At 41.9% G+C, this 16330-nt stretch overlaps 1 protein-coding gene and 1 pseudogene across 1 annotated transcript; one reads left to right on the forward strand and one right to left on the reverse strand.

Moving 5' to 3' along the window:
* Positions 1-346: 346 nt before the first annotated feature.
* Abracl (ABRA C-terminal like) lies at positions 347-15094 on the reverse strand. The gene is made up of 3 exons (XM_055602108.1): positions 14880-15094; positions 8576-8642; positions 347-903 (listed from the first exon to the last, which is right to left on the reverse strand). Exons 2-3 carry the CDS (start codon positions 8634-8636, stop codon positions 719-721), a joined length of 246 nt encoding a protein of 81 aa, XP_055458083.1. The 5' UTR covers positions 8637-8642; positions 14880-15094; the 3' UTR covers positions 347-718.
* Positions 3843-3967, forward strand: LOC129672644 (small nucleolar RNA SNORA17; annotated as a pseudogene).
* Positions 15095-16330: the final 1236 nt, after the last annotated feature.

Here is a 16330-nt window from a genome sequence, read left to right on the forward strand (position 1 = left end):
GCATACCGTGCCTTCACTGATTTTTACCTGCTTGTTATTCTCCACCATCTTCAATTCTGTACTGTGGCTGCAATATGCAATACAGATGGTCCTGTATTGTTCTAACTGGAAGACAAAAAGGTTTTGTTTTGTTTTTTTTTTTCCTTTTGGTGAGGAGGGTCTCCTTATCCCCTAACTCAGGGCTAAGTTTGCATCCACATCAAATAATACTAGTCATTCCTATTTGTTTAATATTGTGGCTTTAACTTTTTTCTAAAATTAAGGTCCTTTTTATGACCTAATTTTGAAACAAGAACTCAATTGTAAGAGGCACATTCATACTTAAATGACAAAACACAGCCATCAGTAAGTTTAAAGGCAATTACATGTTTTTATTACATAAACATAACATTCCTCATGGCAGCTGGTCTTCGGTGTGCTTCCTGCTTTGACAAAATGTCAAGTGCCTGTAGAAACTGTCTAAGAATGATTTAAGAAAACAAAAACCCTTTCACACCTCCAAAAATGTTTTATTGCCTACATTTCCCAATTACCTTAAGAAAAATAATAGGTTTTGTTTATTTTACAGTGTAATGTTTTTTTTCCATGGTATAAAAACAGGACTTCTCAATGAGTCTCCTTTGTTTACAAAGTTCTATAAAAACATATAATGAAGCTTATGCTTGTCTTTGACTTAATTATTCCAGTTTACCAAACATACCACAATATGCAAACCACATCAGTCTTGCAGCAATACAATGTCAACGTCATCGTGAACCCCTTGCAAAAGTAGTTCTCCCGTGTATGTAACAATCTTTCTTCGTTTTGCAGCTTTCAGAGTTCCAACTAGTGCTTCAAAGAGATTGGCACATCTGTCATCTTGGAATAGCACCCCAAACTTCACGCTTAACTTTCCATCAGCATCTAATTGGAGAAACACAATGTTAGTAAATGCTTGCTTCTACGGATAACAAACCTGGAATATCTTCAGGAAACATCAAACCAGGGGGTAAACAATATTAAAATTTAACACTAACCCTCTTCCTACATTGAAGTAGCAGAATAAACACAATGTGCTTTCTAGACAAAAACTGAAAGGACAGAAAAAAGCACTTATACAAGGTGAATGAGGCACCACATTCACCTTGTTTCAAGCTATCCAGGATATTAGTCATATAATATAGAATAAACATACTAAAATCTTTAGTCCTAAAGAAGCTAAAGAACAAGGAAGACCTTAGGGAGAAGGCTGAAACCTATTCAGAAGGGCAAACAGGATAGACATCAGAAGTGGGAGAAGAGAGGGAACAGGACAGGAATCTACCACAGAGAGCCTCTGAAAGACTCTACCCAGCAGGGTATCAAAGCAGATGCTGAGACTCATATCCAAACTTTGGAGAGAGTGCAGGGAATCTTGTGAAAGAAGGGGGAGATAGAAAGACCTGGAAGGGACAGGGGCTCCATAAGGAGACCAACAGAGCCAAAAAAAATTGGACCCAGCGGAGCCTGATGAATGGACCAAGGACCATGCATGGAGAGGATCTAGACCCCCTGCTCAGATGTAGCCCATGAGCAGCTCAGTCTCCATGGGGGTTCCCTAGTAAGGGGAGCAGGGGCAGTCTCTGGCATGAACTCGGTTGCCTGCTCTTTGATCACCCCTACCCCTGGAGAGGTAGCCTTACTAGGCCATAGAGAAAGAGTATCCAGACAGTCATGATGAGACCTGATAGTCCCTATCAGTGGACTAGAGGAGGGGCATATGGAGAGAAGAGAAAGGGAGGGTGAAACCAGGAGGAGATGAGGGAGGGGGCTACAGCCATGATACAAAGTGAATAAATTGCAAATAATAATAATACTAATAATTGCAAAACAAGCTATCCAGGGCTACACTGTGAGAACTTTTCTCAAATTAAAAAAAATAATAATAAATAATAAAAGCAAATATGCTATGGTATTAAGGTTGTAGATAAATTTCTCTCAATTTTGATTTTCAAAATTTTTATCTGGGACTGCAGAGATAGCTCATCAGTAAAGAACACTGGTCAAATCCTAGCACCCACTAGGAACTCATACCTATTTGCAACTCCAGTTCTAGGGGATCTGATGTCCTCTCCTGACCTTCATGGGCACGAGGTGTGCATGAGGTGCATAGACCACGCGGTCAAAACATCTGTATACATTTTATTTAAAAATAAAAAATTAAAACAAATATTTCTGAAAAATAAATAAAAGCAAAATTCTGTCAGCTGTCAGATTTAAAAAGACAACAAATAGAAGGGAAAGAGCATGTTGTGAACACACTCAGAGTGAGGGTTGCAGTGAATGGCTTATAACAAGCCATACTCTTCTACCTATTATGACCACTGAATCTCACTCAGTTCCTGGTGGACAGACCCAGAAATTATTTTTACAGGATTATCTCATTTGGATGTCAGTTCATAAGATATTTATTTAAAAAAAAATAAGGTAGATGAAAAGTAGATCTGCTGTTTAAGCAGCTGTTGATGGTTGGATATAAATAAAGGTGCTAGGTAGCCTTGGACAGCCTTTAAGCAATGGCCTTCTGTTACCACATCCAAAAAATGAAGGTAAAAATGTGCTTGACAAGACTGTTACCAGGATTAATAGACATCAGTAAAGTTAAAAGTTCTCAAAATAAGAAATCCCAATTTACAATACGTTTTTCCCTTTGGAAGCACCAAAAGCAGAGTTCTCCTTTTCCCTTATCTTTCAGTCTGATGAGTGTCCAGGTGACTACGCTTTCATAGTGTCTTTGTAATTCCATCCACTCATCTTCAATGACCATGCATTGCTGAGTTGTTTCTCTAATTGTCTGTCATCGAGGCAACTAAGCTATAACTGGCTACTCCTTACTGTCTTCCTTTCCCTATTTTTGTCCCCAGTATACCATTGGTGGTAAATAAAACACATTGAATGATAAATACTATCCTGTGTTACTCTTATAGTGGTCCTTAGGCACCTTCAAAGCAAAGTGAAGAACATGGCCTCTCTTGGCCCCTCTGGGCTGAGCAGCCAGTGCTTGCTTGGTCTTCTGTGACTTCACTCCATGTTTGTGATTAGTCATAATAAACTGTCTGTTCTTGCCCAAGGTGCCATAGAGATCTGGCTTTTGTAACTGTACCCACATTCAAGGATCATAGACACTGTTCCCTACCAAAATCCGTTATTCTTGAGCAGAGTCAACTGTACCTTCCTGAGACATCCTTCACAATTCTCTCCATCTTTAGTTATGTCTTCTTACTAAACTGAATGTATGTCTATCAAAGCACACACCATAAACTTCAGTAACAACATTTATTGAGTACTTGCTATGTTCCTAGAACTGTTAAGTGAACTTTATAGGCATTAAAACATATTCAATCCTCATTTCATGTAAAAAAACAAAAAACAAAAAAACACTGCTTTCGAGAGGTACCATTACTTTATATCCAAATAAACTGCCAAGTTAAAGCAAAGCAACAGTAAGATACATTCTGTTTTAGAGACTTTAAAATGCAAAAACTGTCTGAATTACTAAAACATTACTCTTACATAAATAAGGATAACCAAGACAGAGAACCATGACAAAAGGCACATATCACCCAGAAAGTATGAGAGGAACAAGTGTCATTCCCAGAGAATCTGACAGGAGTCCATGTTTCTGTTTTACCTTCTTTTAAAAAATGCTTTTACCTAGCTGGGTGTGGTGGCACATGCCTGTAATTCTAGCACTCAGCGAGGCAGAGGCAGGTGGATCTCTGAGAGTTCAAGGCCAGCCTGGACAGGTCTATAAAGTGAGTGCAATACAGCCAAGGCTACACAGAAAAACCCTGTTTCGGGAAAAAGAAAATAAAAAGTTTTTACCTGCCCCTAGAGGCGTTGTAGGTGTGGCTTCTGTGTCACATGCCAACAGGTGGCAAAGAGGAGAGAGTCCATGTCTACCCTCAGTTTTCTGACCTATGAGACAGAATTTCTATTTTCTTCTGTTATCTCTACATTTGTGCCAAATAGGTATTCAAGAAAATGAAAGACTTTAGATCCCCAAGCAATCATATTCTCTGGTTCTTCTTTTCTAATTGGATGAAAAATGAGACTTTAAAGATTTGGACTTTAAAAGAAACATATATAATTTCCTACATCAATTTCCAGCTAGAGCTCATACATCATATGTAGATTAGTCAAAAATCACTCCAGGCTCAACTTAAATAATTAACTATAACATGTCAAAAGATGACATAGTTCCATATATGCTTTCCAACTCAATAAGTCATCCTTTGCCAACAATAAGGTCAAGGTGTCCTTGTGAATCTGTAAATTTTTAAGTATCTTCATACACATGGATATTATGATAATTATCTTGTCTTCTAATTATAAAGTTGCTCATTTTGAAGTGGAACTTCAGAGTGTCAAAGTAAAACAAAGACACTCTTTTAGGCGTACAAAGGTTAGAATTTTAAAGCCAGCTAACCCCGACCAAGACCAGGGAACAGCAGGTTGACATGAATAGGAATGGCCTACAAATTTTTGGAAATATGCTCTAAACAATCCAAACAACATACTAATTCTAAGTAATGTGATCCTATTGGAGCTAGAGAGACCCTGGGATTGTAGGGGAGGAAAACAAGTAGGGGTGCAATTGTGAAAAATGAGACTCCCCAGATTTGTATCAAGTGGGTGTAGTGAAGGGGTAAGAGAAAAGTGGAGTTAGTTTATTTGACTAGGGATCTAAATACTAATAAAAATTACACTCTCTGATGTCTTCTCAGTGTTCTACACAAACATCAATTCATTCCCATTCCAAGTTCACCCTTATGTGTCCCTTCCTCAACTAACCTGCCTGTGCTTCATTTCCAAGTCCACTTGATTCAAGGCTTAACCAAGTAAATGTCCCCAGCTTTACAGTTATCAATAATCTATGGCACCGGAACTATACTGAACTGAATGCCAGGACTTCACTGTCTACTAAGCCTCTTTTTTCTTCCTGACAATTGCCTCATCAATTGTTATCTATTTCATCAATTAAGATACTAATGAAAATAGAACATGCCTATGTCACTTATACTTTGGCAAGGCTTGTCACATATGGAAGAGCAGCATCAGTCAGTGACAAGATAATTAAACTATTGTTGCTGTGACCTCCACAACACCTCCATACATCTCTAGGGTAACATTTCAGTTATTATGTCAAAATAAAATGATCAGAAAAGAGGAAGAGGAGGAGGAGGTTGGGACTGGCTCTGTGGTGGAGCACCTGCCTAGCGTGTCTGAGAGCATGAATTCTACCCCAGGACTACCAAAGGGGACAGGGGGAATAATGCCACCCAAAGATACTCATGTTCTAATCTTTAGAACTTGTGAATACCTTATCTTACATGGAAAAAAGAATTTTTCAAATGTGATTAAATAAGGGCTCTAAAAAAAAAAATTAATTAATAAGGGCTCAAAAACAGAGCATTATTCTAGATCATCTGGGTCCAGTTAATGGAATCATAAGAGTTCTGGAGATGGCAGAGTACAGCAGTATAAAGGCACCTGACTTCTCTCTCAACTGCTGCTGGTTTGAAGACAGAGAGAGAGAGGCAAGGAATGCAGTCAGCTCCAGAACACGAAGCGAACTAAAAGGTGAAGTATGGACCTGCAGTCTCCTCAAATCCCTCCAGAAAAGACTGAATGAAGCCAGCCAGCACCTAGATTCGAGCCTGGAAAGACCCTCATCGGATATGTAAACTACAAAACATAGGATGTGTGTCCTGGTATTAAACATTGTGCTTTCCCGTGGCTAAATCTGTGGTAACTACAAGCTGGGTGGTGATGTTGTATGCCTTTAATCCCAGCCCTTGGGAATCAGAGGCAGGCGGGACTCTGTGAGTTCAAGGCCAGCCTGGATAGCCAGGGCTACACAGAGAAACCCTGTCTCAGGAAAACAAAAAACAAACACAAATGCTGAGGATTCAGCTGAATGGATAAAGTACATGCCAGGCCAGCATAGGAACTTGAATTCAACTACCAGAACCCACATTAGAAAAGGGGGTGCACACTGAAGAAGTAATGACAGCAAGATCCTGGGGCTCACTAGCCAGTTAGCTTAGTCTATTTAGTGAACCCATGCCGCAATGAGAGACCTTCTCAAAAAACAACTCAATGTTGAGTCCCATGGAGTGACACCTGAGATTAACCTTTGGCTTTTACATCATGTACACAGCCAAGCACATACACACAGAAAAGAAAGAAAACTAATACAAAAGACACAAAGAATAAACAGCCCAATAGGATTTTTAGAGTGTGTCTATCCTTAAACACTTTGTAATTCATAAGCAAACAGTTCTAAAAAGAATTAAGCTATAATGGCATAACTTTTTTTTCTCTCACTGTACAGACCAGGCTGACCTTCAACTTGTGATCCTCCTGCCTCTGTCTCCCCAGTGCTGAGATTACGAGGGTGCTGTGTTTGCTTATGAGATACTCTGAAACACTAGTTTTCATTTATGTGATAATTTATAACATTGAATTCTATTACTCTAGTTGCTGCTGAATATGTCCATTGTTCTTATATTCAATATGCTCTCAAATCCTTGTATATCTCACATGTAGCAACACCTCATGCTACAAGTACAACCATCTCAGCACAACTGAAGAGAAAGGCATCAGTACACCAGTTTTACACATTGCTGTCATCAGAGTAGCTGCTTGGCCACTGAAGACAAGGACACCAAAAAGAAAGAAAATTTAAAAGTTGGTTTATTTTACTTTTATGTTTAGAATTGTACAACCCCAAAAACTTAGAGAAATTAAAGACAACTGTAATGGTTATTGTCAACTTGATTACATCTAGAATTAACTAAAATAAAATTTAACGGCTTGGCACACATGCGAGAAAAGTTTTTTTCTTAATTAAATCATTTAAAGTGGGAAGAACCTAAGCCAGGCATGGTGGTGCATACCTTTAATCTCAGCACTCAGGAGGCAGAGTAGGCAGATGGCTGAGTTAGAGGCCAGCCTGGTCTATAAAGTGAGTCCAAGACAGCCAAGGCTACACAGAGAAGCCCTGCCTTGAAAAACCATTTAAAAAAAAAAAAGTAGGAAGACCCAATTTTTATCTATATCTTTTAAGATGGGAAGATCCACCACTGATGTGGGTCACACCTTTTGCTGGCAGTCAGTATAAAGGACATGGAAGAAGGAAGCTTGCTCTTTGCCTGCTTGCTCTTGCTAGTAAGTCCATTCCTTCACTGGCATAAGGGCCTACTTCTTCGGGATTCTGCTGTATGCTGAAGACCAGCCTTGCAGAGTGAACAACTACTAGATTCTTGGAGTTTCCATTGGTAAGTAGCCACTGTTAGACTAGTTTGACTATAGCCCTTAAGCATTCTAATAAATCCCCTTTTCTATAAATATGTAGAATCATTCTGCAAGTGTTTCTCTAAAAGGCCTAACACAACAATTTACTATAATTTCAATCTAACTCTCTAGTCCATTATAAATTTATAAAATGGTAGCAAAATAGAGCAGAAAACAAGGACAAATAACAAAATAACAAAAACATTTCAACATAATGCAAATGCCAGATTATAATGCAAACAAACAAACAAAAAAAGCTCAGTGATTTTTCAATTAAAAAAATAATAAAACTATCCTGAGTTTTTTGTTTTTCCATCTGAAATTGAGTATTGTTCTTTCAAGATCTGCAAAGAATTGTGTTGAAATTTTGATGGGAATTGCCCTGGAATCTATAGCTTGCTTTTTGGTAGCATTGTCATTTTTACTATGCTAATCTTGCCTAATGAAACTGATGCAGAGACCCACAGCCCAACATTAGGCAGAGCTTAGGGAACTCCTTCAATCCTTCTTTGCCCTGTGGAAGTGGCAAAAAAGGATTGAAGGAACCAGAGAGGTCAAGAACACGACAAGAAAACCTACAAAATCAAATAACCTCTGCCCATAAGGGCTCACAGACAATGAACTGCCAAGCAGAGAGCATGACGGGACGGGTCTAGGACCCCTACATATATCTAACAGTCGTGCAGTTGGGTCTTCATGTGGGACCCCCTAAAGTGGGAGAAGGGAGTGTTTCTGACTAACTTTGCTTGTTTTCACATCCCTTTCCCCTAACTGGGCTGCCTTATCTAGCTTCAATAGAAGAAGATAAACCCTAATCTTCCTGCAACTTGATATGCCAAGACTGGCTGATGTCTTCGGGAGGGAAAGAAGGAATGGATTAGGGGTGAGGAGAGGTGAGAAATAGGGACTGGGAGGAGAGAGGAAACTGCAATTGGGATGTAAAGTAAATAAATAAATCAATTTTAAAAATTATTTCATTAATTTTCATGTAAAATGGAATTATTACTAGTAAATGGATTTAATTGAAGTAAACATATTTTCTTTATTACCTTGAAAAATTAATAAAACATCACAACCATTCTCTGCCTCAGAAACCCAACACCCCAACATCCCTGTGTCAAACATCCCCTGATGGGGGTTACCACCTTAGGCTGTGGGCAAAGTGTGTCACTGTGTTCTCAGTCCTGAACTGCATTTCCAGAATGCCAATCTTGGGGTACACTGAAAAGAAACATTCACTCTGCATTAGAATACTTACTTTTGGAACCCAGGCGATGGATTTCCTCCACTAGGAGGTTAACCTCATGATCCACATTCATTGCTGACTGAAAGAGAAAAGAAGTCTATATTACAGGCACTTTTATATTCCATGAGGTACACAGCAATCCAAAAGGCCTTTCTCTTTTTCAGGCAGAATTTGTCACTATTATTGACCATGCCCCTTTTCTACATGTATGAAGTTTAGTGCGTGAATATATCTCAGTATACCTCTACTCGCAGAACTTCCTTCTCAGTTGTCCCTGTCTTGTGACAAAACTGGCCACTAGAGAGAAGATGGCCTTTGTCCTGACAACAGTATTACTCCATAAAAGTCTTGTCACCGATCCCTGCTAAGCACCATAACTGCAAAAGGGAACAGGATACATTATCAAGGCAGAGAAAGGCCTCCAGTGAGCAGCAAGGTGGCAAGCACTCTCTGATGGTGGCTCTAAGGCACTACATTAGAGATCACAGGGAAGGTGGCTCAAGCCGACAAATGGTAAAGGGCACTCTATACAAAGGTAAGAGGAACCGGATATTGTGGAAACAAAGGAGAAAGCACAAGGCACAGCTGAAGCAGGTCCTGAACTAGGAAATGGAGATTTCAGGATAAACTATACACTCCCTGCTTTTCAGGAGCCTGAAGTCTAGAGGTAACTCTATCAGGCTCACTCAGGCCAAAGCCACCTGAATCCCTTTAGGTCAGTGCAGTAATGCCGTCCAGTTCATACACCAGCACATTACCCTACTCTGACTGAAAACTGACTGCATTGCCTTGCTTGTAGGGAGGTTCATTCACATTCCCATCAAGAAGAGTCCAGAAAAATAAGAGCTGAGCCTGCTAAGTCTTGCTAAGTCCTCCTGTGGCTTGCTAAGTGTTCACAAGCTGGATCGTGACCTCTGTTCCAGGCTCCTCCATTGTGCACTTTAGTGCTAAACTGCAGCTATGTGAGTCTTTCTAGTCCTCAAATATCCCTGCCAACACTGCCAGCCTTCTCTGCATTCTTTCTTCTGTTCAAGCTATTGCCATTCCTTTTCTAAGTCTTATAAATAAGACTTACATCCCAGCTTGGATGTAACATCCTCCAAAAAGCATTCCCTAACCTGAGGAGAGCTCCCCTGCTGGGTGTTCCCATAGCACTGTATGCCTCCTTCATTTCAGTCAGGTGGAATTACTGATTTCTGGGCTTTCTTCACTAGAAGGTAAGTTTCTCTCCACAGGGATCTGACTTAAATACTTCTTGTTATCAAGCCTGGCACCAAGAAGAGAGGTTAAACAAATGCTGACATGAACTAACGAGAACAGGCAAAGGGATGAGGGGATGGAACACCACCAGCAGAGACGAGCAAGTATAAGCAGCTGAGCAGGAAAGGCATCTATTCAGTCTGCTTTCAAAAGAGAAATTATGCAGGGTGAATAGCAAGCCAGAGCTCTGCTACTGTTTTCTTTAAGGTGATGACTTGGAAGAAGCAACTTCATCCAGATGGATTATTACTAAGTCCTGGTAGCTTTTAAAGTAAGAGTGACATCTACAAGCATATACCACCTGCTTAAATGACACTGATTGGGACACCAGATTTTCTATCAGCTAATAATCAAAAGTGCCACTACCATCTGCTGTTATTTGCACTAGCATTTTATAACTGAAGGGGCTGACATTGCAGTAAAATGCAAAATCTTCAATTAAATGCAACCCTCTAGAACTTATCAAAAATTATACTGTCCACCTATATTAGGTATACTCATGTTGGTGAAGGCATGATTATGTAGTTCAAGGCACAATTCTAAAGTGACACTAAAAAGCTAAAATATTCCCCAAGGATATAGAATAATGGAAGAAGTAAGCAAGTCTCCGTCAGTGGTGACTGGCTGCTGTTCTGAGGGGCCAGTACTGTTTTCCCACGCTGGCACACGCTGTCTGAGCTTAGTCTGGGGGCAGCACTTCCCCCTTTACTCTAAATCCATGTATGTGAACAGGGTATTACTCTCTGCTCCAGAAGCGACCGAGTCAGCAGGACTGGTTAGACGCATCAGGTTCCTAATCAATTCATATAATTCTCTTCCTTTTATGTTTTTTTAAACATTGATTTATTGCAGGCATAAATGTGGAGGTTTGAGGACAAGTGCTCTCATCCAAAACAATCAAGTTCAGCCTGAAGATTTTGCTAGACTATTAGAAAATAACAACCTCTCCACTGGTTCTAAGATGTACATTTACAACCCTGGTGTAAATGGTCACCCTGTGGAAAGGCCCACCTAGAAATCCAGCAGAAAGTCTAGGCATAAAAATGACTCAGCCTGTGCCCGATCCTGAATCTTCTCATTATACGAACCAAAGGTATTTTTCCTATTTGTAATGTGTAGTGATTTGTATGATTTTCTATTACTTGCATGCTAAAAAAAAAAAAAATTGATCCAAAAAGTTAGCTTAACCTGATATTTAAAAACAAACAAATATAACTAACATCCTTGTAATGTACTTATATACATAGCCTTGTCTGGATTGTTCTATTGGTTTGGATGAACAGGTATAACAGAAGAGTAGATTGGGAGGCTGGTGGGATGGCTCGGTTGGTAAAATACTTACTTTGCAAGCATGAGGTTACTGAGTTGGAGCCCCAGAACCTTCATAAAACTGTTGGGTGCAGTAGCACCTATGACTGCAATCCCAGAGCTGGGGAGACAGCTCCCTGGCATAAGGAATGGGTTCCTATAATGCCAAATGACATACCAGAAAGTTGGCCCCTGCCACACTCACTACTGTTAGGCCCCAAGTGACTCTCCAGTTGGGCTCCACCAAAGTAGACAGAAATCCAAAAACACAAGAGACAGATCCTCTTTGGTCTATGATGCTTAGTACATACCAAGTAATTAATGACTCCAGATCAGACCTTACAAAGTCCTGCTGGTTATGCTATAATTTTAAGTCTCCCTATTATGAGGGCATTGCTCTCAACAACACTATCAACTTCTCTGTCAACCCCAATGTGTGCAGATGGCAGCAAAGGGAGGGTGAAAGACTCACCCTTCAGTCAGCAGCAGGACAGGGTTTATGTGGGGAGCGTGTGCCATCCTCCCATCAGCACCTCTGTAACTACACACTGCAATTGTCCTCTGACCAGACAAACAAGTACCTGGTGCCTCCGACAAAGGCATGGTGGGTATGCTCCATGGCCAAATGTATCCATGGAATAGTACTTAACCATACTCAAGATTTGTATATGCTAGTCCAACTAGTCCCACAAATTGCCTACTACCCCGAAGAAGAGGTGGTCCAGGCCCTCATCAGGAACCAGTTACACTGGCTAGACACAAGAGAGAATCTCTATCCTTGACATTAGCTATTATTTTGGGGACTGGCTTAGCTGGAGCAGGAACCAGTATTGCAGCACTGGCTGTACAAAGCCAGAATTATAGCAACTTAAAGGCAGATACTGATGAAGATATTCATTGCCTCGAGAACCCAGTCACTGATTTAGAAAAAAAAAAAAAAAAAAGTTGATTCCCTGACAGAAGAGTTGTTGCAAAACAGAAGGGGCTTGGATCTGTTGTTTTTACAGCAGGGCGGGCTGTGTGCAGCCTCTAGATAGGAATGTTGTTTTTATGTAAACTACTCAGAAGTGATTAGGGAATCCTAAAAGAGTAAGAAAAAGTCTCCAGAAAGAGAGGATTCCAGAGGATGTTTTGAATCCTGGTATAATAGTTCCCCTTGGCTTACCACCCTTATATCTACCCTGCTGGGACCCCTACTCATTTTGATTTTGACCTTTGGGCCTTACATTTTAAATCACTTGGTAGCTTTCATGAAGGGACGCTTTGGAGTGATACAGTAAATGATACTCAGATGCCGTTATGGAAGGGTTAATCTGGAAGACCCATGATTGGGTCTTCACATGACCATGAAGGAGGGGGGGTCAATGTGAGGCCTATGTAACCCCATTTCTGAAAAAGAAACTCCATTTTAAGGGTAAACTCTGTCTTAGGCATAAACTTGTTTCAAAAGGAGAAAAACCCAGAAAAATGTGCTTTGACCACTCACCTCTGGTAATATTTAACCATCACTCCCAGCAATATCTAATCAGTCAATACCTGAAGTTTACCCAAGTGTTCTTTACAATAGGATGAGTAAAACAATTACAGTTTGGTCCTCCAGACACATAATATATGCTGAATGTCAATCAATCATAGAATTGCCAAGCTGGAATTCCCCAAACCTTGCTGTAACCCTAAATAAAAACCCCTCTCTCCCTGAGCTCGGGGCGGTGTCAGTGACGTGTAGGTCTAAGCTCGAGCCTGTAATAAAGACCTTATTGCACTTGCATCGGAATCAGCTCCTTGGTGGTCTTTGGGGTCCACAAGACTTGGGCATAACACCCACACATTATGAGAAGACTCGACAGATTTTCAAGCCATATAAAAATTCTCTATAAAACTGCCTCATTTCAGAAAGTAAGGATCTGTGGGAATGGGGAAAACAATGCCCCACCAAGGTTAGAGACTTCTCTGAGTCTCCTGCCTGGATATTTGTCTCTTCAACATAATTCTCTCCCACTCTCTACTAAATGACACCAGGAAGATACTTTAGATTTATACAATAAGAAACAAAGAGGAAGGCCCTCTGCATAACTGCTTACATTAAAATGGGCACTAATCCAGTTTTAAGAAGGGAAAGCAAAGGGTGTTTCTTTATGATTAATTACACAACAGGTTCCTTATCTGAGTTAATTCATAATTCTTTTTAAAAATCTTTTTTACATTTATTTGAGAAGGTGTGAATGTAAAGGTCACACACAACTTGTGGGTTTTCCATGTGGGTCACAGGGATCAAAATCTGGTCATCAGGCTTGGCAGCAAGTGCCTGCTGGACCATTCACTTACCCCAATTCATGAAATTCTAAGAACTTATTATTTAACCCCACTTTATTGAGAATGAAACAGGCTCACAATGATCAAGGCCACACAAATGCTGTTCCTCACATATCATCCTGCCACTTCTTCCCCTTCTTTTGCTATTATGCAAATGAACTAATGTAACAGTGTATTCTTATGTAATATCATATACTGAGTACTTACTAAGGCAGAGCATTTACAAAGCAAGAAAAGGCTCCCTGTCTGTACCCCTGTGAATAGAATAATAGGTTTACTTCTGCATACACAACTTGTCATTTAGTCATTTATTATGAGAGGGAACAGAGAAGAAAATCTTCACATTATACAATCTTTGGAAGATCCATGGCAGTCTAAAAGCAGGAGAGGAACCTTCGGCTGGAGTGAGAGAGATCAAGAACAAGGAGAGGTCATGAGCAGAGCAACCCTAAGAAAAAAGAGCCTGTCTGCTGGGCCAGAAGATTGGCAGTGGCAGATGTTAGCCGGGGCCGTCTAACTGTCTGTCACAGACTCTAATTAGGCTGTCTTGGTGGGACTCACAAAGAGAAGGGCTGTGGCAGAAGCTACAAAGCTCCATCAATACACGTTTAGAAAGATATGTCAGGAGCTTTTATGTTTTAAAACTCTAGAGACAATAGGCCAAGGAAATAAAGCCTACTGGAGTTGCCTCCCCTGGGAACCGGCAGCCAACTTTACAGGCCAGCTGGGCGGTCTCACTTCTATCACAGCTGGCGTGGGTCAAAGGCTGACTGGGTGGGTACCTTTCTCCGTATTTGCTCGCTCGAGCGTACTCCATATTTGGTCATGCTCCTACAAGTTTGGGGTCTTGCCAAATACGGGTCCCCAAATCCTGGAGCTCCTGTGCACCATTCACTCAGCCCTGAACAGTGGCACAGGACTGCAGAGCCCAGGATCACAAGGGCTCCATCAGGAAGGCCTTTGTCTTCGCAACTCATCCTCCCTCGGTCCCCCACGGCCAGCCTACTCGAGGGCACTGCCCCCCCGGACCCCAGGAGTCCGGCGTTCCCTCACTCACTCGCCCTCCGCACTGCAGAAGGAACTGTCCTAGCGCCAATTCATTCCTCCGGGATTCCCTCCAGCCCCCCAGCCCCCGGCTCTGCAGAACCGCGCCCCACTTCCCTAACCCCCGCAAGCCTTCGCCAAGTGCAAAACCCACACATTGCATCGCTGCAAACAGCGGTTAGGGCTGCTCCTTTCCCGGTCCGCCCCGGCCGGCAAAACGTCACGTGAGCCCAGTGCGGAAGTGTGCCGGCCGACGGGGTGCAGGGGGCGTCTGCCCACGGCCCATGCGGCTGCACCTCGGTACCCCGGGTCCGGCACTCCACCTGGGGCTCAGCCTCCAGAGCGTCGGGTCCAGCCTTTCCCCAGGGCCACCTTCTTCCCGGACTCTCACCTCTCCGGTTGCGTCTTTCTTCACTGAAGAGCTGATGCCGCGTGGGTCTGAACCGAGTCCTCAGCTTCCGCGCCCTGAGGAGGAGCAGGCTGAAGAAGGAAGTGGCCCCGGCGAAGAGAACGGCTGCGCTGGAGGAGGGAGGGGGGAAAGGAGAGGCTTGGGGGGCAAGTAAGACAAAGTGCTCTCCGGAAAGGGGCGGCCGTTCTCCCAGGACACGCCTAAGAGGAGGAAACCAGAGCAGACGCCTGAGCTGGAGGCAGGGTTCTAGGAATGCGGACACAAAGTGCCAGCACCTCTCTCCGTCCTACTCAGGCAGGACACGCCGCTCAATGCATTGATTTCCTACCAGAATATCTTACCTGACAGGGGAGAAAGCGCCCCCAGCGTGCTAAACACTGAGGTACCGTGCCTCACATGGGTTCTGTGTGCTAAGAGTGTGAGGCTCAAGGAAAGACATGAATGAATGAATGAATGAATGAATGAATGAATGAATGAATGAATGAATGAATGAATGAATGAGAAAGGAAGGAAGGAAGGAAGGAAGGAAGGAAGAAAGAAAGAAAGAAAGAAAGAAAGAAAGAAAGAAAGAAAGAAAGAAAGACTCAGAGTGCTTGATTTGCAAACACCTGCACCTTCAAGGCCAGTTTATTCGTTCATTGATCTTGGGTCAGAACAGATTTGTTTCTGTAAGTTGTTTTCTACATTTCTTTCACAATTCAAATTAGTCAAATTCTCTTTATTTCTCTCACATCTACTTGCCTTACCCAGAGTTTTCAAATAAGAAAATCAACCCAAATTATTTGTATAGTAGTTGCAAATGTAGCCATAAGGGAAATTTCTCACCCCACCCCCTCTGGCCTGGTGACCAACACCGTGCACGCAGGCAGATCTCTGTGAGTTTAGGCTAGCATGGTCGACATAGTGAGTTCCAGGACTGCCAGAGAGTTTGCTTCAAAAAAAAGAAAAAGAAAAAAGTGACCTAGTCTTCGCCACCCTTCATGAAACAGGATGATTAGCAGTTATCTCGCAACTGGTGAAACTCTGATCATTTGGGCCAATCAAGTCTCCTTTGGAAAGTCAAGGTGGTGAATGTGGAGAATGAGACATCTGGGTTAAGGCTGAAAAGGGCAGGTCCAGACAGAGGCCCAAAATGGATTTCCATTAAGCAATAAAGTTGACCCTGCATAAACCAGCAGAGAGAGAAACAAGAGAGAGATTGGAAGGTGGGTGAAGACGGTGGAGAAGTTGGGGAGATTGAAGGACAATCTGTGAGAAGCTGAGGCTGATAGGAAGGTCACAAAAACCTGCTTTCGGAGGATATGAGAGTAGGCAGGTCCCCTAAGCTGTGCTGAGTACATGCACTCCCTGTTAGACTATATTTTAAAATTCCACACACTAAACAGATCTGGATATGAAAGAGATTTATCTGGGGGAGGGAAAGGAGAGAAGTT

This window comes from Psammomys obesus, unplaced genomic scaffold (genome assembly GCF_907164565.1).
Source record: "Psammomys obesus unplaced genomic scaffold, mPsaObe1.curated_primary_1811, whole genome shotgun sequence".
In the NCBI taxonomy this organism is placed as follows: domain Eukaryota; kingdom Metazoa; phylum Chordata; class Mammalia; order Rodentia; family Muridae; genus Psammomys; species Psammomys obesus.